At 40.2% G+C, this 21976-nt stretch overlaps 2 protein-coding genes across 3 annotated transcripts in view; one reads left to right on the top strand and one right to left on the bottom strand.

The window, feature by feature from the left end:
* Positions 1-1513: 1513 nt before the first annotated feature.
* LOC139951870 (ankyrin repeat and SAM domain-containing protein 3-like) lies at positions 1514-15867 on the bottom strand. 2 transcript variants are annotated; one of them, XM_071950942.1, is made up of 11 exons: positions 15833-15867; positions 14932-15178; positions 14390-14588; positions 13178-13299; positions 11692-11773; positions 10504-10636; positions 9627-9809; positions 7711-8407; positions 6930-7071; positions 4171-4343; positions 1514-3655 (listed from the first exon to the last, which is right to left on the bottom strand). In XM_071950942.1, the coding sequence occupies exons 2-11, from the start codon at positions 15120-15122 to the stop codon at positions 3169-3171; spliced, it is 2409 nt and encodes an 802-aa protein (XP_071807043.1). In that variant the 5' UTR covers positions 15123-15178; positions 15833-15867; the 3' UTR covers positions 1514-3168. The 2 variants fall into 2 exon arrangements, with proteins under 2 accessions (XP_071807043.1, XP_071807044.1); XM_071950943.1 differs by having other exon boundaries at positions 15829-15867.
* Positions 15868-15901: 34 nt separating this feature from the next.
* LOC139951869 (dynein axonemal assembly factor 8-like) overlaps positions 15902-21976 on the top strand; it is a 28709-nt gene continuing 22634 nt past the window's right edge. Inside the window, exons 1-6 of the mRNA XM_071950941.1 lie at positions 15902-16009; positions 16739-17038; positions 17649-18369; positions 19556-19775; positions 20510-20705; positions 21172-21227. Of these exons, the coding sequence (XP_071807042.1) occupies positions 16865-17038; positions 17649-18369; positions 19556-19775; positions 20510-20705; positions 21172-21227 (1367 nt within the window). The 5' untranslated portion in view covers positions 15902-16009; positions 16739-16864. The remainder of the gene's footprint in view (positions 16010-16738; positions 17039-17648; positions 18370-19555; positions 19776-20509; positions 20706-21171; positions 21228-21976) is intronic.

A 21976-nucleotide genomic window follows, 5' to 3' on the forward strand; every position in this document is an offset into this window, starting at 1 on the left:
GTGAAAATTTTAGCTCAATCGGTCGTCGAAGTTGCGAGATAAATAATGAAAGATTAAGAGACCTAAAATTCTAAGCTTGAGGTCTCGAAATCAATTTCGTGGAAAATTACTTCTTTCTCGAAAACTACGTCACTTCAGAGGGAGCTGTTTCTCACAATGTTTTATACCATCAACCTCTCCCCATTACTGGTAATCAAGAAAGGTTTTATGATGATAATTATTTTGAGTAGTTACCAATAGTGTCCACTGCCTTTAACACGAATCAAATGCATGTCCGACATTTCTGATGGAATCTGAATAATGAAACCACTACCTGTGTAAGTATTATCAGTAGGATTCCTTGAATCATGATGGAGCTTAGAGTCCATTGGTTTCGGGACACTGAAATTGTCTCATTGAGTCTTGCTGGTCCAAAGTAAAACTAACCCGTCTGTTATGAAAATATGAAAACTTGGCAAAAGTATCAGCTGAACTAAAGTAGGTCCATTGAATTACAGTTTCAAATTGTCTCACTGAATCTTGCTGGTCCAATATAAAACTAATCCGTCTGTTATGAAAATATGAAAACTTGGGCAAAAGTATCAGCTGAACTAAAGTAGTTCCATTTAATTACAGTTTCAAATTGTCTCATTGAATCTTGCTGGTTCTAAGTAAAACTAATCCATCTGTTATGAAAATATGGAAACTTGGGCAAAAGTATCAGCTGAACTAAAGTAGGTCCATTGAATTACAGTTTCACACACCAGATTGGTAAAATATTTGTGATTTCCGTTTGCGATTTGACTATGAGTACTTCTCAGAATTATAAGCTTCTGAATTTACCAAGAAATAAGGCTAGTGAGTCTAAAGAAAAACGGGAAACATTTTGCAAAAAGATCAGATAAACTAAAGTGCACCATCAAACAGTTTCACACCATATTTGATAAAAATTTGTGTCTTGATTTCCGAGAGCGATAATAATTTTTTTATAGGAGTTCTCAGAAGTATCAACTTTTGGATTAGGAGCCGTATGGGTAAAACAATGGAAGTAGGCCTACAGGGGAAACACCCGGGGGAAAGGGAAAGCCTAAAGCACGATAGAAGGAAGATGTGGCTCAGTACAATGTTAGATAGACCCTAAGCTTTGGAAATCTGTCTAAAGTGATCGATTTATTTAAAAATTACATATTGGCTTGGGGTGGATTCCACAAAGAGTTAAGACTAGTCTTATCTCGAGTTAGGACGAGTTAACTTAGGACTATATGGTAATTACTCAAAATAATTACCAGCTTAAAACCTTACTTGGTTACGAGTAATGGGGAGAGGTTGAAAGTCTAAAGAATTGTGAGAAACGGCTCCCTTTGAAGTGACGTAGTTTTCGAGAAAGAAGTAACTTTCCACGAAATTGATTTCGAGACCTCAGAATTAGAATTTCGAAGTCTCGAAATCAAGCATCTGAAAGCATCTGACAAGGGTGTGTTTTCTTTCATAACCTCGCAGGTTCGACGACCAATTGATCTCAGATTTTCACAGGTTTGTTTGTGTATGCATATGTTGAGATACACCAAGTGAGAAGACTGGTCTTTGAAAATTACCAATAGTGTCCAGCGTCTTTAATCACTGTACTGGCCAAGAACCAAATGAAGAGAAAACACTGAAGAAGTTTCAGATGTGTGAGGAAAAACCAAGAAAACGGTTCAAGGGAAAACCCATGGTGTCAGATAGTGACTGAAAACCCAGTCCATGTAGTGCCCTGGTGGGATTCGAACCGGGGTCCCAGAGGTCGAAGGCAAGGCAACCCGACCACCCTTATAATTATATCTTTTTTTTCTTCATTGTTTTGTGTGGGCAGTTTTCTAAAGAACATACTTGAAATGATATATAGGAGAGTACAGTAACAGGTTTATTATCAGCAGATAATTCTTTAGTATTACCCGGGTCAAAGTCATATAATATGAGATAGTTCGGTACAAATCCTAAAATTTTCACTTTTCCCAATTAACATCTAAAAATTTACAAAATGTAAAATTGAAACATAATTTTCTTCTTGATTGTCTCTTGTTGTAAGAATCACCCTTTTCTGCCTCTAGTTACTGGGCAATCTTGGTGGTCTAGTTGGTAAGACACTGCTCTAGAATTGCAAAGGTTGTAGGTTTGAAACACAACCGAATGATATTCTTAAACCCCTGATGCAAATTAAAAATCTATTAAATAACTTTCCTGTGAAAGACACTGGACACTATTGGTAATTGTCGAATACTAATCTTGTCACTTTGTGTATCTCAACAAGAAAAACCACCCTTGTCACACGAAGTTGTGTGCTTTCATGGTTGATTGAGGTCTCGAAATCAAATTCATGGAAACTACGCTACTTCAGAGAGGGAGCCGTTTCTCACAATGTTTTGTACTTTCAACAGCTCCCCATTACTCGTTACCAAGTAAGTTTTTATTCGAACAAGTATTTTGAGTAATTACCAATAGTGTCCACTGCCTTTAGTTTATATTCTGTACTGCTTGTTTTTGATGAATAACTTTGTGCATTGACAAACGTGCCATACTAGAGGGTGGGTATAAAACTGTTTTATAGCAATATAGATTTCAGTAATTTTCAAATACGACAACACTATAAATATATAAGCCAATTTGTCTAGCTGTAAAAAAAAATATGAATACATTTTGGTACAAAAATTGAAGCTGCATGTATAAAAAATACAAATGTTACCTATGCACAAAAATTACACAATTCATTTTACTTTACAAATTTTCTTTTGACCCCAAAGAACTTTCAGCCTCACAATAACAATAAGGTATTCATAAATACATGGGACGGTGTATCCATTCTGATTTGTCGAGAGGAGATCATGTGGCCGTGTTTAAACATGCGTTATAAACACCGTTAGAAATGTTTAAACATACGGGAGGCATGCAAGCTTACGCTAACGCTAATTTTCTCAATGTACAATATAAGCATATATGCATATATGAAGAACAGGTCAATGTCATTTCGAACCTTCACAAAATGGACCCTGATGACGTGACAAAAATACTAATTTACGCTAGATTTTTTTAAACAGATTTTCCAACACTTATTAGGCTATTTGAAGGGCATTATGAATGGGAGTAAAAGAGTAGTGAGACGGCCGTTTAAAACTTTGCAGTTTCTAGATGAAAGATGAGAGTTGGTAAAGATTAAGGCAATGAATTCCCGCTCGAGTTAGGTGAGAAAGTAACTGTCTGGCCGTCGATCAATTGGTCCATATTGTTCGTTGCCATGGCAACAGCCCGCCCGAGCTGATGTGAGCACTGACTGAGCATGCCCAGTAGGTCCTTCATTGTCATCTTAACGAATTCCTCACCCTCTCCACCCTGTAAATGCAAATGAGACCCTGAACCGCCCAATGAGATTCCACCACTGCTCATGAAGCCTGCTGATTGGTTGGTTTGTTGGCCGGTGCCCTTCAGCGTGTCACCGGTAATCAGACTGGAGGTGATTGCACTGACTAGTGGGTTCTCGTCGGGTTGGGGAGGCAGGGAAGTGTTGTCGACGGGTCTACCCTGGGAAAGGTCCAGTTGGAGTTGGGAGGAGAACTGCTGGGATAGATTGTCGAATCTGACGTCTTTGGGCATGAAGAGTGGACTGGACTGGAGCCTTCGGATTAACTCACTTTGGCAGGACCTGGAATTGAAAATGGAGTTCAGGGAATAAATGGTGACGGCAAGGTCTTAAATGGCCATTAAAGATTGAAAAGGGGTCTATGGCATAATGGAGTGTATAAGACTGAGTAATTATCCTTTTATACTCATTTATGGCAAAAATCTCAGATAGCGATCATTGAAATAGAAATGTGTCCTCCAAGCTCGCCATTTCACAAGTGTTGTAAAATATACCAAAATTGTTTAACTAGTGTGCCTCATGTTCATATGCTGGTGCACAAGATTATTGACGACCGTTTGGTGCCCGGGTACCAGACGGACGTATTTTGTGCATCTTGGCCCGAGATATTAATCATGAAAGTTGTGTGGAAATCTGTGAACATATTCATTTTTATCAATCTTATCATATGACACTTTTTAAACAGTCATAGATGTGTTTTTCTCATCGTTACGATGATTTATAGGCCAAACTATTTATGGAGAATTGACCCATCTATCACCCAACCTAAGAAACGCCGAAACTTGATTCTAACTGACCTGACGCTATCGTACAGCTGCCTCATATTATGGCAGAGTTTCCTGGCATCAGACACCAGACTAAGGAGTTGTTGGTACGTCTTCCGGTCCTCTACGAGGCATCCTTCAACCACACTCCTTAGCTCCTTCTCCTGCATGACCTGGGCCTCTGCCTCTCCCTTCTTAACAATTGCCTTCATCAACAAACAAAAAACGATCTTGATTAGACTTTAGCTGGGTTTGACCTATCTCCAAGATGCACGTGTTTTAAACAATACTTTAATAGCCTTACAGTAGAATATCTAAAAATCCTACATGCAGTACCTGGCCCTCTGCCTCCCCCTTCTTAAACCATTGTGTTCATCAACAAACAAAAAAGTATCTTGATTGGAATATAGCTCGATTAGACCCATCTCCAACATACAAGTGTTTTCAAAGGGTATCATATTATAATTACGATAATTATTATTATTGATTTGTCCAAAATGACGCAAAATGTACAATAAATAAATGAATGCACAAAATAATAATTAAACAAAAATATTAATAAGCAAGAAAGCAAACAAATTAATTATAAGGAAACACAAAATGAACAGAAACACGTCTTAAAAAGGCAAACACAATAAAAAAAAGAATGCACATTGTTAATAATGAGCACGAAAGTAAACATACATATAGTAAACCTAAAAAAATACAAAATGAACTGAAACACAAAGAATCTAAACATCTTAAAAGGGTCAATACAACAAAAATAAATAAACTGTGGATGAATAAAATGTACAACCAAAAACCAGCAACGGCTACGTGGGTCAGTAAAATAAACTACTACTACCCTGAGGTATGCATTCCTGCACATAACACACATTTTTACTTGATTGAACTATAGCCACAGGGCTCAAAATTTAGGAGAAATACCACAAGACTGCAGGGCTTGAGCTCAAACATATTGTACTGGGCCACAAATCATTTTACAAGAACAGCACCCATTTTCATAGAGCTGCTAAGCTCGAAAATTTGCTCAGCACAACGTTTCTTCCTTGATAAAAACAGTATTACCAACCAAATTTCCATTTGTTGCATATTGCTTGTTACTGGTGTTCATCTGTTGTTTGCTTATCCTGAAAAGAAAATCATGTGGGAATTTGGTTGGTAATCCTGTTTGTATGAAGGCAAAAATTTCATGCTAAGCAATTTTTTGTGCTTAGCAGGCTCTATGAAATTGGGCCCAGAAGCAAAATGAGTTGAACAAGCACTAAAATAAGATCAATCTAATTTGTAGTGTTACTTCAATACTCCAAAGAGAAATAGATCAGATTCATTGTCAGCATTTTCCCACAAAGAAGAAAACAAAATAAAGAATTACAATAATAATAATTCAAATAATTCAAATTCAACCAAATCAATCTCAAATAGATGTCCAAGCTGCAGAGATGAAAGAAGATAATTTGAAATCAAGTAACAAAATGAAAAAAAGGCTAATGTTAACAATCAAAGAAACAATTTTCAACAAAATTTACAATTTAGGAGCTTAATTTAAAGCCATTGGACACTTTCGGTAAACAGTATTGTCCAAAGGCCCACACTTCGTGTATCACAACTTATATATAAAATAATAAACCTGTGAAAATTTAGGCTCAATCGGTCATCGGAGTCGGGAGAAAATAACAGGAAAACCCACCCTTGTTTCCGCACGTTTCGCCGTGTCATGGCATGTGTTTAGAAAAAAATCCGTAATTCTCGATATCAAGAATTGATAATTGTTTTAATGCTTTCTCAAAGAGTAAAGCATTTCACGGAATAATATTTCAAGAGAAGTCTTTCACCATAACCTTCTATAAACCCTGTAAGTTATTTGTAAATCTGTGAACTTTAAATGTTGTTTCTGTTCCGAAAGTGTATAATGGCTTTAAACAAAATGGGTTTTATATGCAAAGCAAGTAAGTAAACAAAAGGACCGGAAGATTTGTCAATACACATTCTGAGCAGTAGGCCCTAACTGATGTAAAACCAATTCCAATACATTCACACAATACATGTACCTCTTCACAGTTTAGCAATTACAGTGACAGAGCCCTCTATAGTTGGTGTCCAGAGATCATACTTAAACTTGGTTCGTAATCATTTTAGACACTTCAAATGCCAAGTCATAAATTTGTTTCAATACCATCACACAATTTAAACAGTTATTTACAGATTACCAAACAGAATACCAGGCCTTGAAAGAGCACAGCATAGTTCTCTCAAGAGGGGCACTTCTATGAGGGAAATTTCAATTTGTAGTAGAATGTTGCTGAGGGCACAACAGCAAATGCATATGGTACACACACGGCAATGAGCCATTCTGAAGTATGGTGGACACAACACTAATTACATCAGGGTAAATTTGTCTGTATTTACCCATACCAAACACCGCACCCCTATATTGTCTGCCAATAGAGTTTATATATAAGAACTAGAGGGCGCACTGGTGATGCTGCTTGCACAAACGCGACGGGACCGCAAGGAGACACGCGTGCCATTCTGTACACTTATTGAATATCGGGCAATGATATTTTGTCCTATTACAAAATGGCCGCACAAACACACTCTGTGCGATGCTGTTTTTGTCAAATTACAAAATGGCCGCATGCCCACATGTCGGACCGCGTGTATAGGCCAGTGTGCCCTCTAGTTTCTATAATATAACCCTATGTGCCTGCCATATCTAAAAGGCTAATTGCTGTGGATGCCATGGGTTATTTCAAGGCCTGAGGTAATTAGGATGACTTGACTTGACTTACCTCCTGCAACTGAATGGCCATTTCTTGCATTGCTGTCTCCACTCTATCAGCGTAGACTTGCTCTAGATTATCAGAAAACGGTCTTGCCTGACTGTGCCATCTGGCGATAGCATTTGTCATTTTCCGTCGTGGTCCCATCAATCTGTGATCAATAACAACTAGTTAAATGTTCAAAACTGTTTAGCTTTTACTAGTAGCTAGAGTGGATTGAGTGGATTGACTTAAACGCAGTGGACAGTTTTGGTAGTTACTCAAAATAATTATAAGCATAAAACCTTACTTGGAAACAAGTTATTGGGAGAGGATGGTAGTATAAAACATTGTGAGTAACAGCTCCCTCTGAAGTAACGTAGTTTTCACGAAAGAAGTAATTTTCGGCGAATTTGATTTCGAGACCTCAGAATTAGAATTTGAGGTCCCGAAGTCAAAGGTGTTTTTTTCTTTCATTATTATCTAGCTACTTCGACGACTAATTGAGCTCAAGTTTTCACAGGTTTGTTATTTTATGCATATGTTGAGATACACCAAGTGAGAAGACTGGTCTTTGGCAATTTCCATATTTTCACAGTTTTTTTTTATGCATAATTATGTTGAGATACATCAGGTTGGCAGTGCTTTGAAAAGGAAGTTTCTTAGTAAGCACCCAATCGGCCGTTCAGGTCTATCAAATTGGGCCAGGAGCTGAGTCTGATGCGTTTGACGGCCTGGCAACCATAAGCTGCTCTGTCAGGTATTTCAACAGACAATAATGTTTTACTAAAACACGTTTTTTTATACTCACTTTATCCCCACCTCCTTCAAATCACTGTCCGTCAGCGTCAGGAACACTCTCAAATCCACATCCTGCTCCTCAAAAATGTGAAAATACTTAGTTCTGAGCCCAAGGCTCTCGAGCAGATGCTCCAGGTCATTGTGAGGGTACGAGTGTTGCTTTGTATCACCGGGTGTGTCAAGGGGTGCATCCTGGGTTAGGTCACCAGATAATGGCGGTACGCTGGAATGGTACCCAACATTGTTTGAATACTGGTCAATGGCTGCAGCTGGATGCGCCTGACCAGAATTTGACAAGGATAGGTTGAGGGAACCACTTAACGTTGGTATTCCGTGATTTTGCGCAGCCAGCCCACCGGACTGTGGTAGAAACTGGGAGTCCACACCATACCCTCTCCGACTCAGGTCTGCCGATATCATCTGCGAAAGCTGGTCGTTGAGGGCACCGGCAAAGACAGCGTTCTCTGAGGAATTTGAGTTCGGAGTCTGCGGAAGACTGAAGCTGGACGCTTCGGATGACGGATCATCGATGCTGGAGTGGCTACCACCCCGACTGAGAGCGAGCGCTGCAGCAAAGCCCCCGCCGCCGCTGCTGCTGTTGCTGGAGTTGCTGCTCTTGATGGTGAGATTACCGGTTTGGCAGAACGCTGGGTCGTCATCCTCGTTGGCTGGCTCGACGGGCGGGAAGGAGCCGAGCCATGGACTTGCTGCAACAATAATAGAATTAAAAGATATTATATTTGCATCGGGGATAACAAACAATATACACACCGATGTATGTGAGCACTGTATACTCAGTACTTCCCAAGTTGTGTGAAAATAGTCAGAAGCTTATTACTCGGGTGGGATTCGAACCAACGACTGATGTCAATCTAGAGCAATGCAAAAAGACAATCACATTAATTGAGGAGAGTGGACTGAGGAATCTACAGCTCTTTACACACAACTCTATTCCTAAGGGTTGCCCCCCGGGGAAAGAACGACTGGCCTTTTTACACTATGATCGCTTTACCCTCTGTCTGCCCCTGCGTGGGCATACCCAGGGGGGGAATTGCCAGCCTTGTTCTTGAGTAGGGGTAAGCGGTAAAACCCAACGTGCAACCAGAACCCTTTGGATTTAGGGAAAAGGTGTGAAAGTGTGCCAGGGTAACCATGGAGGAAGGAAGAGAAGGAGCTCGAACGAAGGGACTTCAAAAGTCGAACCCGTGGTACTGCGGCCGTTTAACGACACCTCGTAATCACCCACATACCTTATACAGACAATGGGCGACTTGGCATATGTGAGTTTGCGCGTGCGCACTTGGTTCTTCACTCAACTATTGTGTCGTATGTGGTATGGATATAACACAGAAAAAAAAAAAACTTTTTTGAGACCTGATAAATTGTATACACTTTCGCCTACCAAATCGAAAAACACAATTGAATACCAACCACCCTCGTGTGCTAATACCCAAATTTTGAACCACCGCTAGTGACCGGAAAGTCACAAAAAGTGTAAAAATATTCCATGATGTTTCCGTGAAACACCACAAACGGTAAATTAAAACGTGTATATTCACAGTTCTTGTCTCCAATGATTCAACTTTACATGTAGGCGGGTTCTGTACAAGTGGATCTAATCCTGCTCATTAATTGGCCGTCCAGCTAGAGGTCTCCTATCTTTTTCCACTGTTCAGACAGGGGCATTGTCAGGGTATTCTTTTGTTACTCTGCGGTTTTGCGGGTCGTTCGAGCTCCTTCTCTTCCTTCCTCCATGGGGTAACCATGGGGTAAAGAAAGGTCATTGGCCAGTGATTAACCAATGGCAAATTCAACCGAAACAGTTATTGGTTACGATCGCCAAAACGCACCCCATCCAGGATCAAACTAGGAAGAGATATGAAGAAAAAAACACCAATATGATTTTGCTGGGGACTTATCTCTCACCAGTATTGGGTACAACGGTTCCCTGTCTCGCTCCCTTGCGCTCACTCAACAGCTTGGCCAATGTCTCTGGACCATCTCGGATGCTTGGACCTTTAACCTTTGACCTTCCTGACCTTGTGTGAGGTCGGTTGGGTCGCTGGTAGCTCTCATCAGAAGAGGATAAGTCGATGGACAGATGAAGTCCTGTGTCAGAAACAAAAAGGTAACTCTGAAAGACTCTCAGAAAAATAAACTCCAAGAACCCCTTGGAGAGAAGCAGAGAAGATGGTTTAAGTTTTAGACATGGGAGGAAAACCCTATTAATATCCAAGTCTTATATAGCACACGTATCTACCAAACAAGGTACTCAAGGCGCTGAGTATAAACAAACTCTAAGAAAGACAGGTTATTGCAGTGATGAGTTCTGAGACCCATTTATGTAGCACCTTTATAAGGGTTTACAAGGTGCTACGGCGCATACAGCAGCCACAGCCAGGAACACCGAGGCGAACCCCTTCTCTTTTCGATAAGTGCACTTGGATCTTTTACAACACATGGGACCAACGGCTTTAAGTCCCATCCGAAGGACGAAGCAATGGTTAAGTGTCTTGCTTAAGGACACAAGATTCCAGGAAACCAATGCAATCAAGTGGGGACTGAAAACCAAATGCTTCGAACTGGGTACTAGAGCCGGTGTCTCGAGGAAATCTGTCCCCTGGAGGTTCTGTCCCTGGGAAATTAACATGGGCTGAAGAAATTTGATTCAAAAGAGGGAGCTATCACAGTTTGTACACAATTTGCTGTATGGGGGGCCAGAATCTCCTGCCACACTAGAAAGCACGAAAAAACAAACCAATGCCAACCCGACCGCCCTTTCAGCCTTGAGACAGAGACTAACCTGCTTCACTACGGAGGCTGCTAGGGGACATACCACAGCTGTCAATAAGACCAATGATCTTCATATGTCCATTCATCAGGGCCAGCGAGCGGGCCGTTTCCCCGTTCTGGTTTGTCAGGTTGAAATCGACTCCCTGAAGGCGAAAAAAGAGTAAAATGTATCTAACTGGTGACAAAAGGCTAAAAGGAGCTATATATTTGTTCAGGTTAGCTGATGAAGTACAGCAATGTTTTCCTTCATATTAGCACGGGCCTGATACTTCACGGAGGCAAAGGAGGCGGTTTCTTCCATGCCCCCTGGTCATTGCCTTGGTGCCCTTGAAATACTCCAGTAAAAGTTTACAATTTCCTCATAGTGTGCCCTTACCAATGCCTTGGTGCCCTTGCCCTTTCAAAAGCGAAGCAACAGGCCAGTAAGCAACTATTATCAGATGACCACTCAAAAGGCTTTTTACATTACTATAATATTTTATGGCTCTTTTCGTAGGTTGAAGCTTTATCCGACCGGAGAGTATGAGATGGTAGGCTTGTAGCAGACATACTTGGTAAACTTTAATTGCTTTTGTCATTCTGGGCATGTACTAATACCAAAGTCTTATATATGGCGCACACCAAACTCAATCTATGAGGAAATTGTAAAATTCTACTGCAGCATTTCAAGGGCACCAAGGCTATGACCAGGGGGCATGGAGGCAATCACCGTCATTGCCTCCGTGAAGTATCAGGCCTGTTTAGGTGATGCCAAGGCGCTGAGTATATACAAACTTTCAGAAAGATAGGTTAATGCAATGATGAATTCTGAAAACCAATTATGTACTCACCTTGTAGGGTTTACAAGGTGCTACGGTGCATACAGCAGCCACAGCCAATAACATAGGGGCGAACCCCTTCACCATTTGATAAGTGCACTGGGTTCTTTTACATGCATTACACAACACATGAGACCAATGGCTTTACGTCCCATCCGAAGGACGAAGCAATGGTTATGTGTCTTGCTTAAGGACACAAGTGTCATGGCTGGGGATCCGAACCCACACTCTGCTGATCAGAAACACCAGAGTTTGAATCCGGTGCTCTTAACCGCTCGGCCACGACACTTCCACGCACACTTCCATGCGCACATTTTCACCAATAAGTCTACTACCATTTACTCTTTCAAAAGTCTTCTTTTAAATTAAAAGGCACTCACACGTTCCAGTAGTGAATTGACGATGATTTCATGGCCTTCGGCAGCAGCCATCATGAATGGGGTTAATCCAAGTCTCGGCTCTCTGAAGATAAAAGGGAAAGAACTTTTTTTTGAGACGATAGTTTGGCAGCAGACTTATCACATACAGTTCCATTAATATGCCATTCTGCTTGTGACTTCTGACTGGCAATCCTGAACATAGATGTTGACAAAATCGGGAGACTGCCACTATTGACCCCTTGCACGCGCTTCACTCGCGGCGACTGATGCCATGCTCCCCATGTTGGTGGGAAGTTAGGTTTACGTGTATTAACGCTGCGCCGCCTAAAACGCGCACTTTCACTGCATAACGCACATCATAGAGTTATATACAAAAACGTACAGTGAAATTGCCCACCAGTATGGCGCTTTCAATATTTTTCTGATGATGACGTCAGGTGAAATGGGTCAATAGGGCTAGGTAGGTCAGCAGGTACTCAAGGCACTTGAACAAACAGAAATATTATTAAAATATTTTTTTTCTGTAACCCATTACCGAAAGCAGCTTTTTTAGCCTTGTTTGGGGCGAACTTGCATAACTAAATAAAATAAAACAAGTTATACATGTAAGATGAATCTTATAACTTGTTTTTACCCTGCCTGACACCAATGTGTATTTAGCACTGTATACTCAGTACTTTACCAAAAGTTCTACTTTACCAAAAGTTCCTGTGGAAAAAAAATTCCACGGCAAAGCACTTGGGTGGGATTTGAACCCAGGACCTTTGCATTGCTAGAGCAGATGTCTTCCCACTAGACCATCAGGCTAGCCCGGTGGCTAAAGGCATCACCTAAACAGGCCTGATACTTCACAGAGGCAACGAAGGCGGTTGCCTCCATGCCCCCTGGGCCCTATTTCATAGAGCTGCTAAGCACAAAAATTTGCTTAGCATGAAATTTCTTCCTTGACAAAAAAAGGATTACCAACCAAATTTACATTTGTTACAAAGTGCTTGTTACTGGTATTCAGCCTTTGTTTGCTTATCCTGAAATTCACATGGAAATTTGGTTGGTAAACCTGTTTTTATCAAGGAAGAAATTCATGCTAAGCAAACTTTTGTGCTTAGCAGCTCTATGAAATTGGGCCCAGACCATCAGGCTAGCCCGGTGGCTAGAGGCATCACCTAAAAAGGCCTGATACTTCACAGAGGCAACAAAGGCGATTGCCTCCATGCCCCCTGGTCATAGCCTTGGTGCCCTTGAAATGCTGCAATAGAACTTTACAATTTCCTCATAGATTGCCCTTTACCAAGGGAAAAATGCTCTGGTGCCCTTGCCCTTTCACAAACGTAGCACACAGGCCTGACCAAACATCCCACGTCTCACCTTGGTGCCCTTGAAATGCTGCAGTAGAATTTTACAATTTCCTCATAGATTGCCCTTTACCAAGGTAAAAAAATGCTTTGGTGCCCTTGCCCTTTCAAAAACCAAACATCCCACGTCTCACCTTGTGTTGATATTGGCTCCATTATCCAGCAAGAACTGGACCACTTTCTGATGACCTGCATACGTTGCGTAGAACAGGGCTGTCCATCCTTTGCTGTCTCTGTTCTCTAAGTCAGCACCTTGCTGTACGTAGGAGAAAAGAAAAATGGAATCAAAGAGCGGGGACTCAGTCTTGAATAAGGGAATCAGTGTGTGGTGAAGAGGTTTTCAACTAGTGGTTTAAACCTGCGCCGTGGCCTGGACTTGATAATTTACCGAGACGAAGTCAAGGTAAATTATCAAGAACCAGGCCTCGGCGGGTTTAAACCACTAGTTGAAAACCGATTCAACACACTTTGATTCCCATTCATAAATACTTTTTCAGGAAAACATCAACACTTTTTGGTAAAATAAATCAAACAATTATAATTGTTCAATGATTTCTTTCAACACACACCCCGCCACCTATGAAATGGTAAGGCCCTCGGGTAAACAACTCCTTATAAGGGAATGCTGTGCGCGTCGTGCGTATGGCGTGATGTGGCACAACTGTCTCTGCCGTTGCTCTTGACCAATAGGAATGAAGAAACTGTATTATAAGCGCAGGTGTGCCAGCTCGCGTGTCACACCCATGTTATAACACTTTTTACTGGTAATATATCATCCGTTCAAACAACCCCTCCTGATGCCCTTTCGACCAATTAGAATGGATAAACTGTCTTAGGTATTTATGAATGTTTGTTTGAAACCAACAGGGTCGTGGCTGTGCAATGAAGGAAAGTCACAACCCTTCAAGATTTTAAAAGAACATTCAAGACTAAGTCAGTGGTTTCTTAACAAGAAATATATAATAATAATAAGTTCCTTGAAAAACTACATAAGAGGCTTAAAGGTACTGGACTTGTTTGGTAATTACTCAAAATATATATTAGCAAAACAAAATAACTTGGAATTGAGCAACGGAAAGTTCTTGATAGTAAAAAACATTGTGAGAAACAACTCCCTCTGAATTAGTAACAAGTTTTTGAGATAATTTCTCACTAAAATATTTAATCTGATGGGATACACCATGCTTGTCTTTACAATACCAAACGTGTTCACGGATGAATTTCACAAAGAGTTAAGACTAGTCTTATCTCGACTTAGGATTAGCCTTAAGTTTTTAATATCTCCTAGGACTAGTCCTAAGTTGGGACTAAAATTGACCCTTTAAAATGAGTTTCTTGGGACAAACCTGAACCAGGAAATATGCCACACTTTCGTTTCCACAGCTGCATGTCAGCATGAGGGCAGTGGCACCCTTGTTATTGCGCAACTCCACTTTAGCTCCAGCGTCCAGCAACAAGTTGACAATATTGTCATGACCGATGTAGCTGGCGTACATGAGGGGCGTCCATGAGCCACGATTCCTCTGGTTCATGTCCACTTCTCCACTAGAATTAAATCACATAAACAAACATGGGATAAAAACAGATTTTATTCAACTTCACTCTTGAAGGAGCACAGCAGTTTTTGTCTCGTAAAAGGGACACTTCTTTGGGGAAAATGCAAGATTAAATTGGAAGCTTGCAGAGGGCACCACAGCAAAATTTATGTTTTTACTTTAAAACTGAAACTTTTTTTGTTTGTTTTGATTTTCTGAGAATCCAATAGCTTCACAACCAGATTAAAGTGAAATGAAAATGAAATGAAGCCATTCAACCTGTCCTGCTCTACAATTAATACCGCCTACCGATAATGGACCCAAAGTGTATGAAAAAAGGGATCTTAGTATACCCCGCAATGTAAGCATTCACACAGTCATAAAGCCCGATGGATGAAGCTGTATGGAGGTCCAGAGGGGTAGGTCTGAAGCTTGGATCACCCTCCAGTGTACTCCATCCTTTCCACATGGATAGACTCTTATCCAGCAGTTCGGATTCACTTGCTTCATCACTAGCCTCGTAGGGATAGTCCATTTTAATCATCTGTAATGTACTCTGACTGATGATGGTGACTTCAGAGTTCAGACCTGAGAGTGAGACTAGTATAGTTAGAATAGGAGAAAGAGAAGAGTCTAATGAGTCAGTCTCATCAAAACGGAAGAAACAATTGATATAAATTTTCTTTTATTAAACTATTATTAAAGGCACCAGGTATATTTTACCCTTCTTGACAAATAAGAATATAAAGTCAGTGTAATTTGACCAAAATTAAGGGAGGTAAAGTGGTGGCATGACCGTGACGCAGACAATTTGCAAAAATAATTTTTTCTTTCTGATATAATTATTGTGATTGTCTTTTATTTTTAAAACTACAGTTACAATCCAACTTAGTTTCTGTGTACTGATTTAAACTAGGCTTATTATTTTCTGAACTTGGAGGACCGACTATTCACTTGCCCCCGTTCGTGCCCGCGCTCTCCCCCGCGGTCTCTGGCTAGCCAAGGCTGCTAGGCAGCATCATTTTTGCAGCCATCGATCGAACATTGCATATTGGTTGGTAGTTAAATTTAATTGCAATTGAATTGCTTGGTCTGTCTCTTTCTCTTTGTTTTGTCGGAGTAAGTGAATGCAACGATGAACTACATGGTCAGGTATAAATAACAATTCAAGTATTATTCTACTACATCAATCAGTTACACAGTATAAATTGTATTTTATTTTGAAAATACAAAACAATAATTTGCATTACCAACCGTTAGCTTCCGTAAACACTGATGGAGGCCGCCATTTTGATTTTGTCATGAATTATTCATAGAATTACATCCGGGATATTGACATTGAGTCCACAGAACGGACGTCACGTTCGTCGTCTGTGCTCGAGCGAACTTCAAAAATACCACAAGATTAACTTGAATTTTAGGAAAAACACGGTAGGAAACTTGAAGGTTCATTAACAATCAGACAGTTAATTTGTATGAGTGATTTCAAGAATGTGCCATTCCCTGTACGTAGTGGTTTTGAAACGACAAGACGTGCGTAGTCACGGACGCTTTCGAAAAAAAATGTACGAACTGTGCACAAGAAATGGTGTTTACTGTACGATTCTCCTCAGTACGTACACAACAAGCGAGCGGACTGCAGCATGGAGCAATAAACTATGACTGCAGTGAAAGTGTAAATCTATGAACCATGATTGAATGTAATTGGTAGTTTTGAGTCAAGTTTTGTCCATGGAACACCAGGCATGCCAGGCCTGAGATACATTGCAAATTGTTACAAGTGATATTGTTTGAAATGAAAGGCTAACTTTTAATTTATAAAGTTATTATCAATTAAAAAATAAACACATTTTTTTCCAGAGAGAATTGAATGAGTTTGGTTGAATTGACAATATTTTGAGGTCGTATTCCATCATGAAATTGTAACTTTCTTTTGCTGTCAATTTGCCTATCTACAGATTTGTATTCCTCCGAACAAATCAACCTTTAACATTGAAAGCAAAGATCTCAACACTAAATAACATGAAGTTTTATTGTAAACAACAAATTATAGTAATTTTTCATCAACAAATTGCATTTCAATTTTAAATTGATATATTATCCAGTTCATCCAACAGGTTTTAGTTTGATTAATATTTCGATTGATAATTTTCTTTCAAGGTGATGTGGCTGACTAACTGTCCAGCCTTCGAAAGATCCAAGCCCTAGCTCCTTACCCCACCATTCATGTCTTCAGAACAAGGGCCAAGAACGAAGTGGCTCTAACAACAAGCACAGGTCATCATCATGGAGAAAAAGAACAAGCATAGCGGGAGCAAGAAATCCCGGCAGCAAACCCCCAGCCCCCAGTCCTTCGATGTCCCTGCCCTACCAGATGGAATCGGCCTTCAGCCCCATCTAGATTCAATCTTTGCAGATGTTCAGGCCAAGTTGCCATCGATTGACTTTGAAGTGTCAGACGTAAGCTGGGCCTGTGATTTTTGGGGTTCGATAAAAGAGAGATCCTTTTTCAAAGATTTTGAATTCTGTATTGTATCAAAATCTTTTGTTTTTTGTACTTGATATTGTTCTATCGTAAACTTGGGCATGATCCTTTGCTACATGGCAGTTACAGGTTATGTAGAGGGCTAGATAGCGTCGGCTTGTTAATCCGGCCAGACGTGTTGGTTCAAATCCCGCTCTTTATGTATAATGTTGAGATACAGCAAGTGAGAAGATTGGGCCCAATTTCATAGAGCTGCTAGGCACAAAAATTTGCTTAGCATGAAATTTCAGCCTCGATAAAAACAGGATTACCAACCAAATTTCCACATGATTTTCAGGATGAGCAAACAACAGCTGACTACCAGTAACAAGCAATATGCAACAAATGGAAATTTGGTTGGTAACCCTGTTTTTATCAAGGAAGAAATTTCATGCTAAGCAAATTGTTGTGCTTAGCAGCTCTATGAAATTGGGCCCTGGTCTTTGACAAATACTAATAGTGTCCAGTGCCTTTAATAGAAACTATTGCCTTCATAATGTCAAAGCCTTTAAACAATCCTAACAAATGAAATCGTTGAATTTACAGGTCAGTTCAGATGAGGAAATTGCCATTGTCAGCCGTTCATTAAAGACTCCCACACTTCTAGAAGATGATCCTCATCAAGATATCGAAATATCCCCAGAAACCTGGCGCTCCATTCTAGAACCCTCCAACGAGGGCCCCTTCAGTCAGAATGATGTCTTCCACCAGTATGCAAATCATTCCAACAGCCAATCAAGCAGCAGGAAAACCTCAGCTAGCAGTGACAGTAGCGCTGCTGAGCTGCTCATGTTGGATCCGTCCATTATCCACGTAGGGGAGGCACAGCCTTTGAGTTCCGTCGGCGTTATGACTAACACAAATGACAGGGGAAGCCCAATGCAGTGTTGGGCAGATCTAAAAAATGCCCTTGGCATTCAGGAAAATGGCATGGAAAGTTACTCTGACGAGAACTCAAGCTTTAGCCGCTATGGCACGTCAGGTACAAACGGTTCGATGACCACCGGGACTGGGAGAGACAACAAAGTAGCAAGCAATCCCGCTTCTGACACTAAATCGACATCTGACAAAGAGAGAGGTTCTCAGGACAGCAGGATATCTTCCCTGATTCCAACAGAGGTTCCAACTCTGGCCTTGCATAACGTAGAAAATATTGACCTGGACCAGTTGTTGGATTCTTTTCCAGTTGGAGCTGAAAGAGGTCCGTGGGAGAACAAACAAGAGCAGCGACATCCACAGTCAGGAGGCGGGGATGGAGCACAAACAGGTTTGAAAGTTGTTTACTTTTAAAGGATTTGGGTACTTTTTCTAACACAAAACACAATGTCCACAGATTTACATTAAACTTACACAGTTTGAAGATAATGATAATACAAAGCTTCCCTTAAAATATTTAGTTGCTGAGGTGCTGTAGTTTTTGAGAAATAAGTAAAACAATGTCATGAAAATACGTTTTTTAAAAGCTAAAATAATTTTGGTCTCATGATCAGTGAGACAAAAATTATTTTCATGACATTGTTTTACTCATTTCTCAAACACTACAGCTCCTCAGCAACTAATATTTTCAGGGAAGCTTTATACTATCATTATCTTCAAACTGTGTAAGTTTAGTGTAAATCTGTAGACACTGTGTTTTTCGTTCTACAAAAAGTACATAGACCCTTTAACGAAAATATTCCTAATAGTTTTGTGCTGAGTTGATCTTACTCTTGGTAATATTTTCCAGTGAGTTGACCAACTATGCTTGGGTGGTTCCAGAAATTAGTAGTGCTATCTTTCCTCGCCTTCCACCTCTAGAACCCTAGTTTGAATCACCTCAAGAGTACTATGTGGATTGGGTGACTCCCAACCTGACTGTTCTTTGGGGTTTCCCCCATATTTAAAATTTAAACTTCCTTCCTTGTCTTCTCTACATTTAGGTTCTTGGCTAGTATAGTGATTAAAGACACTGGACACTATTGGTAAATGTCAAAGACTAGCCTTCACAGTTGGTGTATCTCAACATTTGCTTAAAATAACTAGCCTGTGAAAGTTTGAGCTCAATCAGTCATCAAAGTTGCGAAATAATAATGAAAGAAGAAAACACCCTTGTCACACGAAGTTGTGTGCGTTTAGATGGTTGATTTCGAGACCTCGAGTTCTAAATATGAGGTCTCAAAATCAAATTAATGGATAATAAATTCTTTCTCGAAAACTATGGCACTTCAGAGGGAGCCGTTTCTCACAATGTTTTATACCATCAACCTCTCCCCATTACTCGTCACCAAGAAAGGTTTAATGCTAATCATTATTTTGAGTAATTACCAATAGTATCCACTGCCTTTAAGTTTGCTTTTCTGAGAGTCTTTGACTTCACAACAAGAATAAATGAAATGAAATAAATGTTGGGGAGACAAAGACAAAGGCCATTGAAATATCTCATTTTGTTTGATCTCGTTTTTTTTCTTTTCTAGAAGGCAACAGCCTGAGCCTAATGGAGAAACTTGCTCAGCTGTGTGTCCAGCAATCAGACGGAAAGCTTTCTCAAGGACAGCTCTTGACATCTGACGCATCTCAGGCCTCCAGGATTACCGGAGACGGCCCTACAAGGGGACCCAGAACAGCATGGGCTGAGGAGACAACAGAAGTAGCGAGACAGGACAGAAAGAAAAGGGAAATCGGAACTAACACTGGGTAAGTTAAAACAAACTTGACATACAATGGCAGAAGAGAGATGGGACAGAAAGAAAAGGGAAATCGGAACTAGGATAGTTTCAAGATTTGTAATTGTAGGTTTTTTAAAACTTAAAAGCCTAGATAAATATTGACATCTGAAATACTGTTATGGTGTCAACAAACTTGCCCAAGAAACTTTGTTTTTTATTTGTCTGTGCCAGATTGTGGTAAGGACTTCATTGACACTCTCTACCACTTAATCTTAGATCTTGTCTTTGTACCACAACATTCAAATCTCTTCTCAAAACTTATCTTATGTCACAGGTTTTCAAAGACTAATTTTGTTGTGTCTGTTTTTTCTTTTTTTTGTTTTGTTTTGTTTGTTGTTGGTTTTTACTGCGCCTTGAACACCAAGCAGGGTGGATACGTGCGCATTACAAGTCTTATTATTATTATTATTAATGTTTGAACAAGTATGTTGCCGGGGGTTGTAGGTGCTGGATTGCATGCACACTGTCTTGTGTCAATGTTATGAAATGTTAACTTCTTTTTCAGGCATTTCTTTTGACAGAATGTGCATGTTTCAAAGTATGGGAAGCTGCAGTAATATTGGAACACCCTCATTCAAAATGTTGGAGGTACTGAACACCCACAGCACCCTCGGTTCTTGTGGGGGTTCGTCAATTGGTGTGTACTGTATTCACAAAATGTTTATAGCTTCTATAATATTTTGCAAACCCCTCTCTAAATAGGATGGATCAGCCCGCTTACAAAGCACCGACTACAAGAACTGCTTCCATTGGTGTATCCACTCAACATGGAGCTTTAGTGGATCATTCCATTCGAAGCAGAGGGATGAATGCTGGCAGTGCCCCACCAAAGGGGCGAACGGAAACAGTGTTTCTAGATCTAAGAACCTCGACGAAGGACAATGAGGAGAAGAAAGAAGTAAATATTTGTTTATTTGTCTTTGAATGTTATGTATGTTTGTTTGAATTATATCCTTTGTTTTGTTAAACTTAGCAGAGTTTTCCCCAATCACAACCTAGCAAAACTATACAGGCAAATCTCGGCCAATATGCAAAAAACTGGGTTCTTTTACGTGCATTACACAACACCTACGACCAACGACTTTACCTCCCATCTGAAGGATGCAGCGATGATGGTTAGGTGTCTTTCTTAAGGACACAATTGTTATGACTTGGACTCGAACCCACACTCAGCTCATCAGAAACACCAGAGCTTGAGTCCGGTGCTCTTATTTGCTGGGCCATGACACCAATGATTTAAATGTGCATCACCAGCAATGTGGTCTCCAGCTGTTCTTGACCAGTGGGCTTATCATACCCTGCGAGTAGAAGTCTCGTCTTTCCTCAGTGTGACGTAACTTCTCTTTTTGTCTTAAATTTTCTAGGGTAAAGAACCAATTCCAGAATCTGTGAAGAGAATTCTAAAACTGAACTCTCCAAGGTAAGTACATGTCTGTTCTAATAATAGTGTGCATTCATCATGTTTATTTTTCTTCTAGTCAATCAAAGAGACTAACAATGCAACTATCCCTGTTCATTGGGCACTTGAAGCACTGGACACTATCGGTAATCACTCAAAGTAATTATTAGCATAAAAACTTACTTGTTAACGATTAATGGTGAGCTGTTGATAGTATAAAACATTGTGAGAAACGGCTCCCTCTAAAGTAACGTATAGTTTTCGAGAAAGAAGTAATCTCTCACTAAAATATTTGAACTTAATTTCGAGGCCTCAGAATTAGATTTTGAGGTCTCGAAACAAAGCATCTGAAAGCACACAACTTGTGCGACAAGGGCGTTTTTCTTCCACTATTCTCTCGCAACTTTGACGATCAATTGAGCTCAAATTTTCACAGGTTTGTTATTTTATGCATATGTTGAGATACACCAAGTAAGAAGACTGTTCTTTGACAGTTACCAATAGTGTCCAGTGTCTTTAAAGTATTGAAACCATCTAAGCAAAAAGGCACAGGGAGTAACAGTTAGTTAGAAACAGATTTCCAACCGATTACACCATAGTATTGACGTAAACTGGTGCTCTGTTCATTATTTCTTAGCAAATTTACACAGTGATGTTTCCTGTTGAGCCACTCTTTGAAACTGGGCCCAATTGCTAAGCACAACAATTTGCTTAGCATGAAATTTTTACCTTAATAAAATTAGGATTACCAACCAAATTTCCTCATAATT

This window comes from Asterias amurensis, chromosome 19 (assembly GCF_032118995.1).
Source record: "Asterias amurensis chromosome 19, ASM3211899v1".
In the NCBI taxonomy this organism is placed as follows: domain Eukaryota; kingdom Metazoa; phylum Echinodermata; class Asteroidea; order Forcipulatida; family Asteriidae; genus Asterias; species Asterias amurensis.